General features: G+C 41.9%; 1 protein-coding gene across 1 annotated transcript; it reads right to left on the reverse strand.

Annotated features, from left to right (window-relative positions):
- Positions 1-4918: 4918 nt before the first annotated feature.
- LOC131731694 (uncharacterized) lies at positions 4919-9637 on the reverse strand. Its single transcript, XM_059020966.1, has 4 exons — positions 9353-9637; positions 8573-9082; positions 8028-8125; positions 4919-7247 (listed from the first exon to the last, which is right to left on the reverse strand). The coding sequence occupies exons 1-4, from the start codon at positions 9635-9637 to the stop codon at positions 5153-5155; spliced, it is 2988 nt and encodes a 995-aa protein (XP_058876949.1). The 3' UTR covers positions 4919-5152.
- Positions 9638-15437: the final 5800 nt, after the last annotated feature.

Consider the following 15437-nt stretch of genomic DNA (forward strand, 5'->3'; position numbering starts at 1 on the left):
CAGCTTCTTACGTATCGGGATCAACTAGTTTTGGTCCTTCCTAATTTGAGCTCTTTAGCCGTTAGGTCCCTAGCCGTACTCTGATATTGGTCAACACTGACCTATTGGTTTTCCCAAGATTCTTTTTTAAATAATTTCAGCTTGTCTACAATATAATTTATAATAATAATGTTGTTGACTTGCAAGTATAAAAGTATATGTGTTTTATACTTCAATGGACGGGTTAACATGGTAGGTCTTATCGACTCAGCATCATTTCACAAATTGTTTATGCACTATCATGAAGGGCTTACATTGTAGGATGGGTTTATTTTCATGGCATCTTTAGAGTGCATTTGTCTTTTGGACCAATAAACCAAACAATATAGTCCCATAATAAAAATCCAGTCTTTTAAGCAAAAAGCGTCCCAGACACAAGCTAAATGTGCCACAGAAGGGTCCATTCTAGGTCCTCTTCCCTTCAGATATTCCATCAGATATAAAAAAAAAAAAAATATATATATATATATATATATATATATATATATATATATATATATATATATATATATATATTGATGTTCAATATAGTTTCTTGTATCATTGTGACAGATGCATCACAATGGACTGGTTGTCTCTGTCGTATAGAATAGTACTGGTTCTGGTCACCTCGTTACAAAAAGGATATTGCTGCTCTAGAAAGAGTGCAAAGAAGAGCGACCAGAATTATCCCGGGTTTAAAAGGCATGTCGTATGCAGACATGCTAAAAGAATTGAATCTATTCAGTCTTGAACAAAGAAAACTACGCGGTGATCTGATTCAAACATTAAAAATCCTAAAAGGTATAGACAATGTCGACCCAGGGCACTTTTTTGACCTGAAAAAAGAAACAAGGACCAGGGGTCACAAATGGAGATTAGATAAAGGGGAATTCAGAACAGAAAATCGGAGGCACTTTTTTACACAGAGTATTGTGAGGGTCTGGAACCAACTCCCCAGTAATGTTGTTGAAGCTGACACCCTGGGATCCTTCAAGAAGCTGCTTGACGAGATTCTGGGATCAATAAGCTACTAACAACCAAACGAGCAAGATGGGCTGAATGGCCTCCTCTCGTTTGTAAACTTTCTTATGTACTATTTTTTTTTTTGTAATTCTTAGTCTTAAAAAATGGAAGGGGAATGTATTTTTATATTCTGTTTTTGTCTCAATGTTTACTCAGGGGTTACTTTAACATATGCAGTTCCTGACCAATGTGTATGACTGCACTAAAATATACAATACGAGCTGGTTTCACAGACCCTGATTACCACTAATTTTGGACAATCTAATGTTTAAAATTGTGTTATTTAAGTACCAGTAGTTATTTTAGTGCTAATTGGGGTAGGTGAAATATATCTCAGCTGATGTCAAGTACAACATGTGTGAGTTTATCACTGTAATTGTGTGTGCATGTGTGACTGATCGGGAGATATATTTTAAGCAGATTTTGAAAGGCAACTGAAACTGCTTGACCAGCATCCCTGACTCCTGCAATTTGGTACCAGAACAAGACTGGCTCATGTTAAGGTTCAGCTTTCAAGCACACAGATGGTTCTGCTTGTGTTTAATAGATCCAGTCTGAAACTGTACACTTGACTGGACACACTTGGGATTACATTCCAGGAGCTGATTTGCAGGACTCAAAATTGCTGACTATTTGTTAGTGCATCCTTTATAAGGACATTGTTTCTTTTGTTTTGTTTTGTTTTTTTTCTAAAATTTAGTTTTTACCCCGGTTTTTCTCCCCAATTTAGCATGCCCAATTATTATCTGTATCCTCGGCTCACCGCTCGCAACCACCCTGCCGACTCGGGAAACGGAGGCTGGAACACATGTCCTCCGAAACGTGCTCCTGCCAAGCCGTCATTTTTCATACTGCAGATCCACAGCAATGCCACCAGACCTATAGTGCCGGAGGACAACACAGATCTGGCGGCTCCACTGCAGAACTGCATGCGCCCTATCGGCCACAGGGGTCGCTGATGCGTGGTGAGACGTGGATTCCCCTGCCGACCTAAGCCCTCCCTACCCGGGCAGCGCTCAGCCAATTGTGCGCCGCCCCCGGGAACTCCCAGTCACGGTCGGCTGTGACATAGCCTGGATTCAAACCTGCGATCTCCAGGCTATAGGGCACATCCTGCACTCCGCGCGGAACGCCTTTACTGGATGCGCCACTCGGGAGCCCCCTATAATGACATTGTTATGTTTAGCCCATGACAGCTTCTATGAATTCATGATTTCCATAGTAGTGCAGTATTTCATGAAATGGCGAACTACAAAGCGGTATGTAATTCAATATGTTAACGTAACCTTATTCAGCAGGTTTCATTCGACTTTATGAAGCAAAATTAATAAATTCTATGAGGTGATGCAAAACTTGTAGATATTAAGTCTCTTTAGCCAATCTATATATATATATATAGAGAGAGAGAGAGAGAGTGAGAGATTATCAAATTTAAAAAAAAAGAATTAAAAATGAAATTAATGCTAGGTTGAGTAACTATTTAGGTTTTATATATATATATATATATATAATTTGCCATGAGTCATACTTTCTGTTCATCATTGTCCTGACATTTGCTGGACTGTTTTTATGATATCACAATACTTAAATAAATACGATTGGCATTTGTGTGAGACACTCAGACACTGACACTGAACGCATGATGAAAATTTCTATGATAAAATCAACCTACAGGACTTTATCACAACTCTGTAAGACAAAAATGACATGTAGCTGCCTCAGGCATTTAAATGCTGTAATGCGGCTGGGGTAGAACTTAATAATATGACTTTTTTGTTTCCCTGAAGGCAACATTTGAGCTTTAACTTGCTCTTTTACAGGCATTCAAATTTTCTTTCAGCAGTAGTTTTTAAATTAAACGAGACACTATACCTTGTCCTTTTAAAATCTGAATGTTTTACATTTTTTTTAAAACTTCCATTTTTAACAAGAGGGACGTTTATATAAAGACTGTTTAGCTCATTACTATATATAACAAATACATACTGTATGTAGATTGAGATATGAAACTAATGAAAAGCCTTCACTGTTATCAGTATTCTATATTTTAATTTGTAACACAATGGCAAGAACTTTCTAAAAAAAATCCACGTTCTGTATATTTCAGTAATACACTATTTTCTCTGTACCTGTAAAAGGGGAGAAGTGGGAGTGTTGGTGTCTCTAACATGCAGGCAGGAGACCGAGATGGAAGTTGGGATTGACACGTCCTGCAGGCGCGCAGGTTTTATTTGCATACATACTGACTCACGTAAACCAGCGATGGTAACTCATGGAGGACATTAAAATATACAAAAAGAACAAATAAAAAACATGGTACAAAAACTACAGCGCTACTCCGGTAGATCCTGCTTATACAGCTGTCTGCCTTATACTGGTGGGATCTACTATCCCAAAACTGCCTGTCCCTTGGGCAGTTCACCTAGCCCCAACTCCGGATACCCACATGGTCACTGGTCGTTGCAGCTTCCTTCTCCCGGGACAAGCCCCGACCAACTCCCAACAACGGATATAGATACAGTCGTCGCAAGAGTTTGCCTCTTCGTTTCCTGAAGCCCAGTCCTTTAGCAGCACAGACGGTACGATGGTTTTGCAGCAGCAGCCCTGAGGTGTATATCAGGACCTTTTTATACCTGATGCCCTGCTGGAACACACCCAGCTTCTGATTAGGAACCCACAGCCGGGAGTCGCAGGCTGCTCTTTCCTGTAACCACACAGCAGGCAGAATCTCCCAGGAGACATACAAACATTTACATAAAATAATCCCATGATTATTTACATAAACACAATACTATTTACAGTAAATAGCACAGAAACCCCCCTTTCATGTGCTGGGCTTCAGCCTTACTACAGTACCCCTTTGAGGTTTTTCAAGCAGACAGATCGGTCGATGGACTGACCAAATTCCTCAGCATTGTATTCCCAAGGGCAACGTTGACACCAGGTTCTAATTACAGTTGCTATCAATTTCAATGAAAACCCATACATGAGGTCAGACAGGAGAACGTCATCCCTGAAATGGAAATGTATTTGATTTGTTGCAAGAAGCTTTAGAGGTTTCAAATCTTTTCATGGCAGGGGAGGAGCGTCTACTGAACTGACTTGTGTGAGATGGATTTGCAGTACAAAGTAAATAAAGAATTCCAATTGCTTCCCACCGGGATTGAAATTCCTGTTTTAAACAGGGCTTTCAGAAGCTTGTCAGTGAGCCAGTATTTAAAGAAAAGCCAAGCTAGAGAATAGGTAGCATCGGAGACCTGGATGACGGGGACAGCAGGAGCGGGCATAGCGGGATCACCAGAGGTTGAGACGGGAGGTCCAGAGGTGTTGAGGGTAGATGGGTCAGTGGGAAGGGAAGCAGCCGGACAGACAGATTTCTTCAACATTTTTTTGCTTGGATTTTGAGTTGAAGGATGTCCAGAAGGACCATTCAGATTCTGAAGAGAAAGAGAAGTGTGGTGTGTGAGTAGCCATTTTATATCTAAATTGATCATCTTAGATTTAAATGATCAGAGTCAGAGTCTACAGGGCTGTGTAGCGATACATAAACGAAAAAGCAAGACAGAGTATAAGGCCTTGTGGTTTAAATAGGGTGATTGACAGATATTTTGGTGAGACAGAATGGGGGAGGAGCCCTAGCTTGTGCCCCCTCAAGCATACACAAGATTGCACTATATATATATATATATATATATATATATATATATATATATATATATATCTTGTAGGCTTGCTGAATGCAGGCACCACTTTTTAATATGGAATTAATCACAGGCGAACACAGGTTTGGTGGATCCGTGTGCTTTTATTTTGGGTCTTGAAGGGCATCAAAAACGGGAAACAAACAAAAAAACAAACCTATATCTTGCACAGGAGTAGTTTAAAAAAAAAAAACTATTTTCAAAACAACAAGTTCCAACACGGCTCAGTCCTTCTCTCCTCAGTCACGATCCCCTGTCTAGTGACTGCTCAGCCTTTTTATATCACTGGGCTGGAGGAGATGCTTGTTAACTGCATCGGCTACAGGTGCTGGCCAATTGAGGCAATCACTAATCTATTCATTTTAATTAACGTCCCTAAATATGAGCACCTGTAGCCCATAGCCCACTTATCTCCTCCTGATCATTGCAGGCTGGTTCCAGAGCTGCCAGTGATCCCTCCTGTGCTGTTTGCTGGGTCCGGTCAGCCTCTCTCCGGCCCACCATATGCACCCCCTGCGGGTTGGCCTGTGAGATGGCTCACATACCTTCCCCCTTTGCTTCGGCATAATCCTAGAGCAGGAAGAAGAAGTCAATTCAGGGATTCTTGACAACACGTCAGCATTCATATGATCCTTACCTGCCCGGTGCTTAACCTCAAAACAGTAGGGCTGTAGAGCCAGAAACCATCGAGTGAGACGAGGGTTTGAATCCTTCTCCTTATACATCCAGCGCAGCGGGGCATGATCTGTATAAAGGGTGAAGCGGCGTCCCCACAAATAATATTTTAAGCTTTCTACAGCCCACTTGATTGCTAGACATTCCTTTTCTATCGTTGCATACCGTTGTTCTCGAGGTAACAGTTTTCGGCTTAGAAACATGATGGGATGTTCTTCCCCATCAAAGTCCTGAGCTAATACTGCCCCTAAGCCCACCCCTGAGGCATCTGTCTGCAAGATAAAATCTTTTCTAAAATCAGGGTTCTTTAAGACTGGTCTGGACAACAAGGCATGTCTCAAGTCCTGAAACGCCGCCTCACACTCTTTGGACCACTGGATGGGCCGATTTTTATGGCCTTTGGTCAAATCTGTAAGGGGTGTAGCTCTAGTGGCGAAGTGCGAAATAAATCTCCGGTAATAACCGGCTAGCCCCAAGAAAGCCCGAACCTGCCTTTGGGTAGTGGGACGAGGATAATTCCTCAGGGCATTAACTTTAGTTTCTTGAGGTTTTACCAACCCCTGCCCCATTGTGTACCCTAAATATTGGGTTTCCGAAAAGGCTAATTTGCATTTTTTTGGATTTGCTGTGAGCCCTGCCTGCCTAATGGAATTTAATACCGCCTGTAGCCTTTGTAGATGTGTCGGCCAGTCATGGCTAAAGACTACCACATCATCTAAGTAGGCTCCAGCATACTCAGCATGAGGACGGAGGACCCGATCCATCAACCGTTGAAAAGTAGCAGGCGCTCCGTGCAAGCCAAAGGGGAGAACCACAAATTCAAAGAGACCCTGAGGAGTGGAGAAGGCAGTTTTTTCGCAGGAGTCCGGTGATAAGGGTACCTGCCAGTAACCTTTGGTTAGATCTAGAGTGGAGATATACCGGGCATTTCCCACACGCTCCAGCAGTTCATCCACTCTAGGCATCGGGTATGCATCAAACTTGGAAACTGCATTTAATTTTCTGAAATCAATACAAAACCGTATTGAACCATCAGGCTTGGTAACCATTACCACCGGGCTGCACCAATCACTAAACGATTCTCTAATAACACCCAACTCCAGCATTTTTCTCACCTCCTCCTTCATGGTCACCCGTTTGGCTGCCGGGACCCGTGTATGCCGCTGACACACTTTCACTCCTGGCTCCGTTGTGATTTGGTGCTGCCCCAGGTGTGTGATCCCAGGTTCCTCAGAAAATACATCAGAGTTATCGGACAACAATTTATTAAGTTCTTTTTGTTGCTGGTTATTCAAGTGTTCCCCTTTGCATATGCTATGTCTTTGTGGTACTTTGGGCTCCCCTTGGGTTTCATCCTCCCCCTCTAACTTAGCATTTCTAAAAAACAAGCACTCTCGTTCTTTCCAAGGCTTTAGTAAGTTAACGTGGTATATCTGGTGGGTTTTTCTTTTACCTGGTTGATGAACTTTATAATTCACGGGTCCTACCTTCTCCACTATTTCCACTGGCCCCTGCCATTTTGCTACAAACTTATGGGGGTCAGATGGGACCAGCACCAATACCCGGTCCCCCTCTTTAAACTCCCGGGCCCTCGCCCCCTGATTGTACTGTCGCTCCTGTTGGGACTGCTCTTTTCTTAAATGTTCCTGCACTAGTTGGGACATTTTTCCCAACCTGTCACGGAGTTGAGTTACATACTCTGCAACACTGTCCCCTCTAGCTGGTTCTGCCTCCCATGCTTCCCGCAAGACGTCTAGTAACCCTCGGGGCTGTCTGCCAAACAGTAATTCAAATGGGGAGAACCCGGTTGATGCTTGGGGAACTTCCCTGAAAGCAAACATCAGAAAAGGCAAAGCAGTATCCCAGTTACACAAATCTTCTTGTGCTACCCTTTTAAGCATACCTTTTAGGGTTCGGTTGAACCTCTCTACCAAACCATCCGTCTGTGGGTGGTACACAGAGGTTCGAATTGTTTTTACTTTCAGGAGGCGGCATAACTCTTTAAAGACCCGGGACATAAAGGGGGTTCCCTGGTCAGTAAGCACTTCCTTTGGGAGACCCACTCTACAAAAAATATTCATTAGTTCTCTGGCTATAGTTTTGGTAGCCATGTTCCTTAAGGGGACCACCTCAGGGTATCGGCTGGCATAATCAACTAGCACTAATATATATTCGCACCCTGACTTGGTTTTTGGCAAAGGGCCAACTATATCTATCCCTACCCTATCAAAGGGCACCTCAATAATAGGTAGCGGTATCAAGGGAGCTCGAGGCGGTTTTTTACTTGCCACTTTCTGGCACTCGGGACAAGACTCACAGAAATCTGCCACCTCACGCCACACCCCAGGCCAGAAAAAACGGAGAAGGATTCTATCTCGTGTCTTGTCAGTGCCTAGATGTCCCCCCAACAAATGTGTATGCGCTAAACGCATAATGGTGTTCCTCTGTGAGTGCGGTACTAGCAACTGGTGGGTATGCTCTCCTTGGAGAGTACCCCGAATAACCCTGTATAACAGGCCGTTGTTTAACAGAAAGTGTGGGGTAGGTTTTGTGTCGCATATTTTCCAATATTCTTCACTAGCTTCCATGGCCTGTTCAAATGCATACCGTAAGTTAGGATCCTCTAACTGAGCTTGCTTAAAAACCGGACGATCAAGTTCAATCGCTCGGTTCAAAAAATCTTCATTGTCTTCAGACTCTACCGCCTGTAATGAGGGAAGATTTATAGGGCTTTCCCCAATTCTGCCAAGGTTTTTAGTTTTCTCCAGAAATTTCCTACCTTCCCGCTTCTTTTGAGAGCGGGTTTTCCTTTCTCCCTGAGGGGGCTTGATTACTTCCTCCCTAAATGGAAATAACCCTTCGTCCATATTTTCCCCCTCAAAATTAGAAGTGGAGTGCAGTGGTCCCCCCCTTTCTCCAACCAGTGTGGTTCCGGCTTTTAACAGTTGATGGAACCTTTCACAGTTCTTCCCTAAGATTACAGGGAAGGGGGGAGCTGGAATCACTCCCACCTTAACCTTAAAGGATTTACCCCCAATTTCTATATTGATTATTACAGTGGGATAGGTTTTTATATCACCATGTACACACAGTAAATTTATGTCTGCTTGCCCCTTTTTGTATTTGCTTCCTGGTACGAGATCCCGGCTAACCAGAGTCTCTGTGCTACCTGAATCTATCAGAGCGATGGTTTCCTGACCCTCAACCCTCACTGGTATGACAAAGGGATCTGCACTCACCGGGCCGGCATGACCATACGCAATGCTGCGCGCCACCCCGACTTCCATACGTTCAATCTCCTCCTGCTGACATTGCCTCGCGATGTGCCCGGGTTCTCCGCACCTGAAACAAATGATGGGGCCTGGGGATGTCCGTGGTTTGTCCCGCCAGAATTCCTCTGGTGGGCTAGTTTTTTCTGTTACCCACCGAGGAGCTAACCGTGGAACCCATAAAGGGGGTTTCCGGTTACCCTCTTTGGGGTTTACCTTTTTTTGTATGTCCTTAGGAGATGTATTTGTCCTCTTTCCTGAGCTTCCTTCCGATGGGGCTGCAGCCGCTTCAGCATCCTGGTAGGCCTCTGCCAGGCAAACAGCTTCCTCCAAGCTCTGTGGTTGATTTCTTCGGACCCAGGCTGCCACTCCAGCTGGTATTACTTGTAACAGCTGCTCGACCACCAGACAGTCTGTGATTTGCTCAACATTCCTGCTCTCTGTTTTCAGCCACCGTTTGCAGAAGTGGCGGAGGGTTTGAGCTGCCACACGGGGTTTAGTCCCCAAGGGGATGGTATATCCCCTGAAGCGTAGTCTATAGCTTTCCTCTGTGATGCCCAAGCGTTGCAGGATAGCGGTTTTTACTTTCTGGTAATCTTGCGCGTCTGCCGTGTCCAGTGCTCTGTAAGCGGCTTGAGCTTCTGAACCTCTCTACTCTCTAACTGGGGCCAGTTTCAATGCCCACAGCTCTTTTGGCCAAGCTGCTGCCTCCGCCATTCTTTCAAACGTTTCTAAAAACGCTTCAGGGTCATCTTCAGTCGTCATTTTCAGGAGCTTGGGCTGGACTGCAAACATCCTGGCCACCGTGGCCTCCGTACTCCCTGGTGCCATCATCTTAGTCACCAGTGTGCCGAAAAACTGAGCCAGTTGTTCCTGTCTCTGCACCTCTCTGGCTTCTCGTTTCCCCTCCTGCTCTTGCATCCACCGTATCAGCTTGTCCACCTCCATATCCACACAATAAGTTTAGCTGTTGCCGTCAGAGGGGCCCCACTTCTGGTACCACTTGTAGGCTTGCTGAATGCAGGCACCACTTTTTAATATGGAATTAATCACAGGCGAACACAGGTTTGGTGGATCCGTGTGCTTTTATTTTGGGTCTTGAAGGGCATCAAAAACGGGAAACAAACAAAAAAACAAACCTATATCTTGCACAGGAGTAGTTTAAAAAAAAAAAACTATTTTCAAAACAACAAGTTCCAACACGGCTCAGTCCTTCTCTCCTCAGTCACGATCCCCTGTCTAGTGACTGCTCAGCCTTTTTATATCACTGGGCTGGAGGAGATGCTTGTTAACTGCATCGGCTACAGGTGCTGGCCAATTGAGGCAATCACTAATCTATTCATTTTAATTAACGTCCCTAAATATGAGCACCTGTAGCCCATAGCCCACTTATCTCCTCCTGATCATTGCAGGCTGGTTCCAGAGCTGCCAGTGATCCCTCCTGTGCTGTTTGCTGGGTCCGGTCAGCCTCTCTCCGGCCCACCATATGCACCCCCTGCGGGTTGGCCTGTGAGATGGCTCACAATATATATATATATATATATATATATAGTGACAAACCAGGGTTAGTTTGCCACTTGCGAGTGTAAAACAGGGCGGTACCTGTATATTTGTTTGTTTTTTCACAAACCAACACAAACAAAATAAAGCCGTGTTCCACTTTGGAACCCTTAACTAAACTTTTCCCAAGTTTCTAACTATAAACTGGACGGCTAAGCTGTTTACCAGTATCCAAACCTAACAGCATCACAATACCTTTTAAGGCTTTCTTCAAGCCTTAGCCTTAACGCAGACAGCAGACCAAACATTTTGACCTGCTTAAATACCTGCCTGCTAATTACAGGCAGGTGTACTTAATTAAATTGCAGCCAGGTGATTCTGATCCTGGCTCACTAAAACAATACAACAATACAACAATTAAACCATTACACCTGTGGCTGTGCAAAACCGTCACAAAACCCTCATTTTCACATGTATTTGGCAGGGATAGGAATTAACCCCATCCCTGCCAACCACCACCAACACATATTTACAATGCCACAATATGTTAGTGTTAAACGCATACTCCAACTTACCATTGGGATAATGTTTGATAAAAGGTGATATATACAATAAGTTTCCGTTGGTTTATTATTATTATTATTATTATTATTATTATTATTATTATTATTATTATTATTTCTGTACTGCAAGCATGTTTCTCTTATGTGCATTCATGAAAGTCTGTTTTTAAATCTGGCCTACTAATTTTACCAATAATTGAATATACTCCTATTGGGAAACAGAAAAAAATAATGACAATCAAAATATAAACCTTTGTAGTCAATTAGTGGAAAATATACAATTTTTTTTTATTAGCCTATGCACAATCTTTTTTTTCCATGACTGGAAGCTGTTATCTTAACAATTTAAAAGTAATTACAAATAATGAATTCCGTAATGCCAGGGATGTCTGTTTCTCTGCAAGCTACTGACCACTCAACCCTACATATTTATGTTGGCATTCCTGAGTGGTATTATTTAATCAAGGAGCTGGAGTTGTTGCAAAATGTTGCAAAAAAAAAAAAAAAAAAAAAAACATTTGTATGGGTACACTATAATAAAAATAATCCAGTACTTGTCGATAGGAAAGCACATAAGCAAATTATTTATTTTAATGTGTTCACTTTATTTTACTCTCATTTTCTACCCAGTATAACTCTGCATATTAAAGAGAAAAAAAAGTTATATTTAATCACATGCAGTCATGTATTCACATGACTGCATGCAAAAATGTATATTTCTGAAAGAAAGCTTTATATCTAAGTGGCCTGTAATGGTGGTGAAATTAACTTTTTTAAAAGCTTTGGTTTTATGATAAGGCAAAGAAAAGTTCCGACCAGCACAGTAGTTAAAAAGTTCCTGAATCGTCATGTGATCCAGGGCTGCAAATTGTTTTGAAAACTGGTGCTAAACTGTTTTGAAAGTTTAGCACCAGAGAGCCTACTGGTGCTAAATGATCAAACCCTGCCCTAATCAAGCCTTCTTACATGACACAAACCTTTTCTCCTATGTATGTGGTTGAGTGTGGGTGGGTCATGTGAGTAGTCCAGACCCAATGAGAAACAATCATCATCTATGGTTGCTAAGGAATAAAAAAAGGTACTTTTAATTTCATGTTGCTGGCACTATATGAGGCACCCGGGCGCTAGAATCTAGCGCCATAGTGCCAAATTTGAACTCTTGTGATCAATAACAACCAATCAGAGTGCTTAGTTTGCCCATGACATTTTATAAAATGTTATTATAGGATTGACACAAATAAATCAAACTAACACTGGCCAATAAGTGTCAAAAGTAATTACCAATTCACAGCACAACATTTTCTAATTCATTAAAAGCCTTAGCCTTACTCCTATTGTAAACGATTACTCACGAGCGCCAAGCTCAACAAGAAAATGTCTCTGAAAATGCACCTGAGCATGGTAACGTCGGACAGAGGTTTTTCTGCTTTTTGTTTTGCTTTGTGTTACTTTAATACTTTATTATTCAGACCCACAGAATGACTGGAGACAATTTAGCCTATAACCCAAAACACATCCAACAAGAGCAATTGTGCCAATCTTTTTGAAACATGCTAAATTATACTTCATCACAAAATATCAGATTCCTTTCAATGTACCGGTATCTGAGGAAGTAGGGGTCAAATAAGAGGTCATTTTACTTGGCTGTCCGTGAATTCAAATATATTGTGTAGAGGATTTCATGGATGCCCCAAGACCTTCAAGACCATTCTAAGAAAATGAGGTGCATCTGGAATGTGAATAACAAAATGATAAATGTTCATAGATAATCCACATTAATCACCTGATGAGATGAGGGGAGATGTTGATTTATAGCAGGCTGGTCCTAACAAATGGATCGAGGTAAAGTATTCGAAATCTGATAGCATGTGGATTTATTGAAATTCTTGGTAAGTGTTGTTATTTGTTTTCTAATAGGTTAGGGTATAACATCTGGGTGATAATGCACACAAAATGTGGTGGATTAATGGACAAAGTTACTGGGCCCCACCCATGAGTATGTATTACTTAAAATGTGTTGTATAAATAGGTTTGTTGTTTTTAAAGAGACTCTTGGGTTATCCCTTGTGAGAATTAAAGGTTACCCCCCTCAACCAATCTCCAGCTTTCTGCTAACATCGAGATTTGACAGTCTGGGAGATCAATTTTTCACTTGGGAGGTGAGAAAACAAAAATAGGACTCTCTTGTTAACTTGGCAAGGAGGTCACAGAGTCGTTGCTTGGTAACTTAAGTACAGCATACCACTTAGAATGAATACATTGCTCTATTTTTCCTTCAAGTACAGAAATGTAAGTTATGCCACACAGTCTGTCATCAAGGTTTTATTAAACTGTCATATTTCTTTATAACCACTGCATAATCCTAATTGAATGACTTTCTTTTTCTAATTACTTTGTAGTCAGTGTTGAAGTACTAAAATAAACTTTGTAAATTTAGTGACACATGTTTAGATTAGTTATAAAATTCCAGAAACTAAACTCTCTCTGGGGTTTTTCACTATTCATGTGTCTTAGAATTAGGTCAGCTCTGAAGGCGTAAGGGGTGCCATGGGATGCAGCTTTACTTATTCATTCAATAGCTGAGTGGATTGATCTGGACAGATCCCCTATGGCACTTTGCCTCCACCATATATGGTCATTTAATATCTAAGTCATTCAAGCCTCTTGCAATACAGCCAGCCTGTGGAGCCAGGTGGCATTTACACTGCCAGCACTGCTTGAAAGGGAGGTGTTGATGATACCTGCACTGTTTCTACTGAATGAGGATTACAATCTTCAGTGCAGACTCTTGCTGGCAGGCCCCACCACAGCAAAGAAAACTATATTGCAGTCATGGTGGTTGTCTACCTTGCAGCTGGTTTGCTCCTGGCTGATGAATTGTAGAGGTATAGTTGCTTTGGAGCGGACTACGTGAGGATGGATGGGGCTTGACCAGCGACGGTGGAGGCTTGTCCTCCGTCTCGCTGCCTGAGCTTGACAACTGGGACTTGCATATTGAATTGGAATCAGCTTTCCTTATATCTTGAAACATGAATCATTCACAACAAATTGGCCTCTTTGCTGCTGTATATAAACATCTTTACTGTATATCCAAGCACTAAACAAAAAAGCCAAAAGATGTGGTTCTCTTGCTCAGTGCAGATTGGATAAGATAAATAAAACAGCACTGTAAATTAACAACAAAAACAATGCCTCAAACAATGCCTTATCCTACAGATTTGCCAGTCACATCTGGCAAGTGTTGGATAATCAGCATGTTTATGGTCACAATGAGAACATTTTTTTCCCATTCCAGTTTTTGGCAATAATCATTGTTTCCCTATGGAGGGTCATAGGGTCGGGTCTACAACAGTGAACTTTTATCACTTTTCAGCCTGTGTTTGACTAACTGAAAAAAAGTGTTGATAAGAGTTATAAGAGACAGATATCTACATAAACTATGAAGCTAAACATGTCGCACAACATAGCAAGTCTCGGAATGTTTAATACCTGCAAGGTTTGGTAAGGCTGCAGTATTTAAGTGTGTAATTTAAGATATATAGTAGAAATAGATGGTGTAGGTTCTTGGTCGTTTCATTTTGCTGGGCGAAATACTTAGTTAAGCATTTCTACTTTTAGAAGGATCTACAGCTATGGCCAAACGTTTTGCGTCACCTAGAATTTTAGGACTGAGACATAATTAAAACTGTTAAAGTGATTGGGTCTTTAACACAAATTTCAAATCATAATACAGTCGACCCGCTGTTAATGTGTGCAGACTGGGACCGATTTGAGCCTGAATTAGTTAGTGAAAAACATGCATTAGCCTAAATTGAGTTACTGTTTGGGAAATTCCTATGCTATTAATTGAAAACTCGAAAAATGCAATAATATAAATAATATAATGTCCCAACAATGGTCAAAATACATATACTGTTCAGAGGCAAAGAGAGCTAGTTTAAAAAAGTCACCGATCTTTTCATTATTATTATTTATTTATTTCTTAGCAGACACCCTTATCCAGGGCGACTTACAATCGTAAACAAAAAAACATTTCAATATTCAGACTGCCAGGCTAAACGTCTTAAGTCTGCTTTCTGCTCGCCATGAGTTGCCAGAATCCCATAATAAGTCCCTTCAGGCAGTTAGCGGAAGATCGCTGCTGCGTCTGTTGCTGTTCTTCGTCATTATCGTAAGTCTTGTTCATTTGCTGCTTTTCGGTTACTACCTCAACAAGTTCTTAGTTTGTTAGCTTGTGTCTGTGTTCTTCCAAATGCTCATTAAAGTTCTCTTCAGTTAAGCCTTCCAAACCCGGCAAAGCATTTGCAGCAGCAACTAAATCCCTGTTGGTAACAGGGGCGTTGTGGTAGAGTCTATGGTGGTCAGGAGGCAGAAAGGAGACTCAGAGACTGAAGAAATGCCAAATTTATTTTCTTAAATCAAAATTCTAAACAAAACAAAGCTCAAAGATCCAAAATAAAACAGTTAAACAAAACAAGTCACAAAAATGAAACAGAAAATCTCTCACCCAAGTCTGGCACATGTTCTTGGCAGGGATAGGAATTAACCCCAGCCCTGCCAACCACCACCAAAATGCACACTATTTATAGGCAGGGCTCTTGCTCCCCCCCCACACACACACCTGGCCCTAACGGCTACCTCCCCCCTTTAGTTCCAAAAGCACCGGTTGTAGTCCCAGCCCAACA

This window comes from Acipenser ruthenus, chromosome 3, assembly GCF_902713425.1.
Source record: "Acipenser ruthenus chromosome 3, fAciRut3.2 maternal haplotype, whole genome shotgun sequence".
NCBI lineage: Eukaryota > Metazoa > Chordata > Actinopteri > Acipenseriformes > Acipenseridae > Acipenser > Acipenser ruthenus.

Bases quoted from the DNA above. Each gene is read 5' to 3' on its own strand.
- LOC131731694 (XM_059020966.1), bottom strand. From the start codon at position 9,637: ATGGAGGTGGACAAGCTGATACGGTGGATGCAAGAGCAGGAGGGGAAA. The intron at 9,083-9,352 runs GTTAGAGAGTAG...GTGGTCGAGCAG, and splicing joins GGGCATTGAAACTGGCCCCA to CTGTTACAAGTAATACCAGC. The intron at 8,126-8,572 runs GTTAGCCGGGAT...CCCTCATTACAG, and splicing joins CAGGTAGCACAGAGACTCTG to GCGGTAGAGTCTGAAGACAA.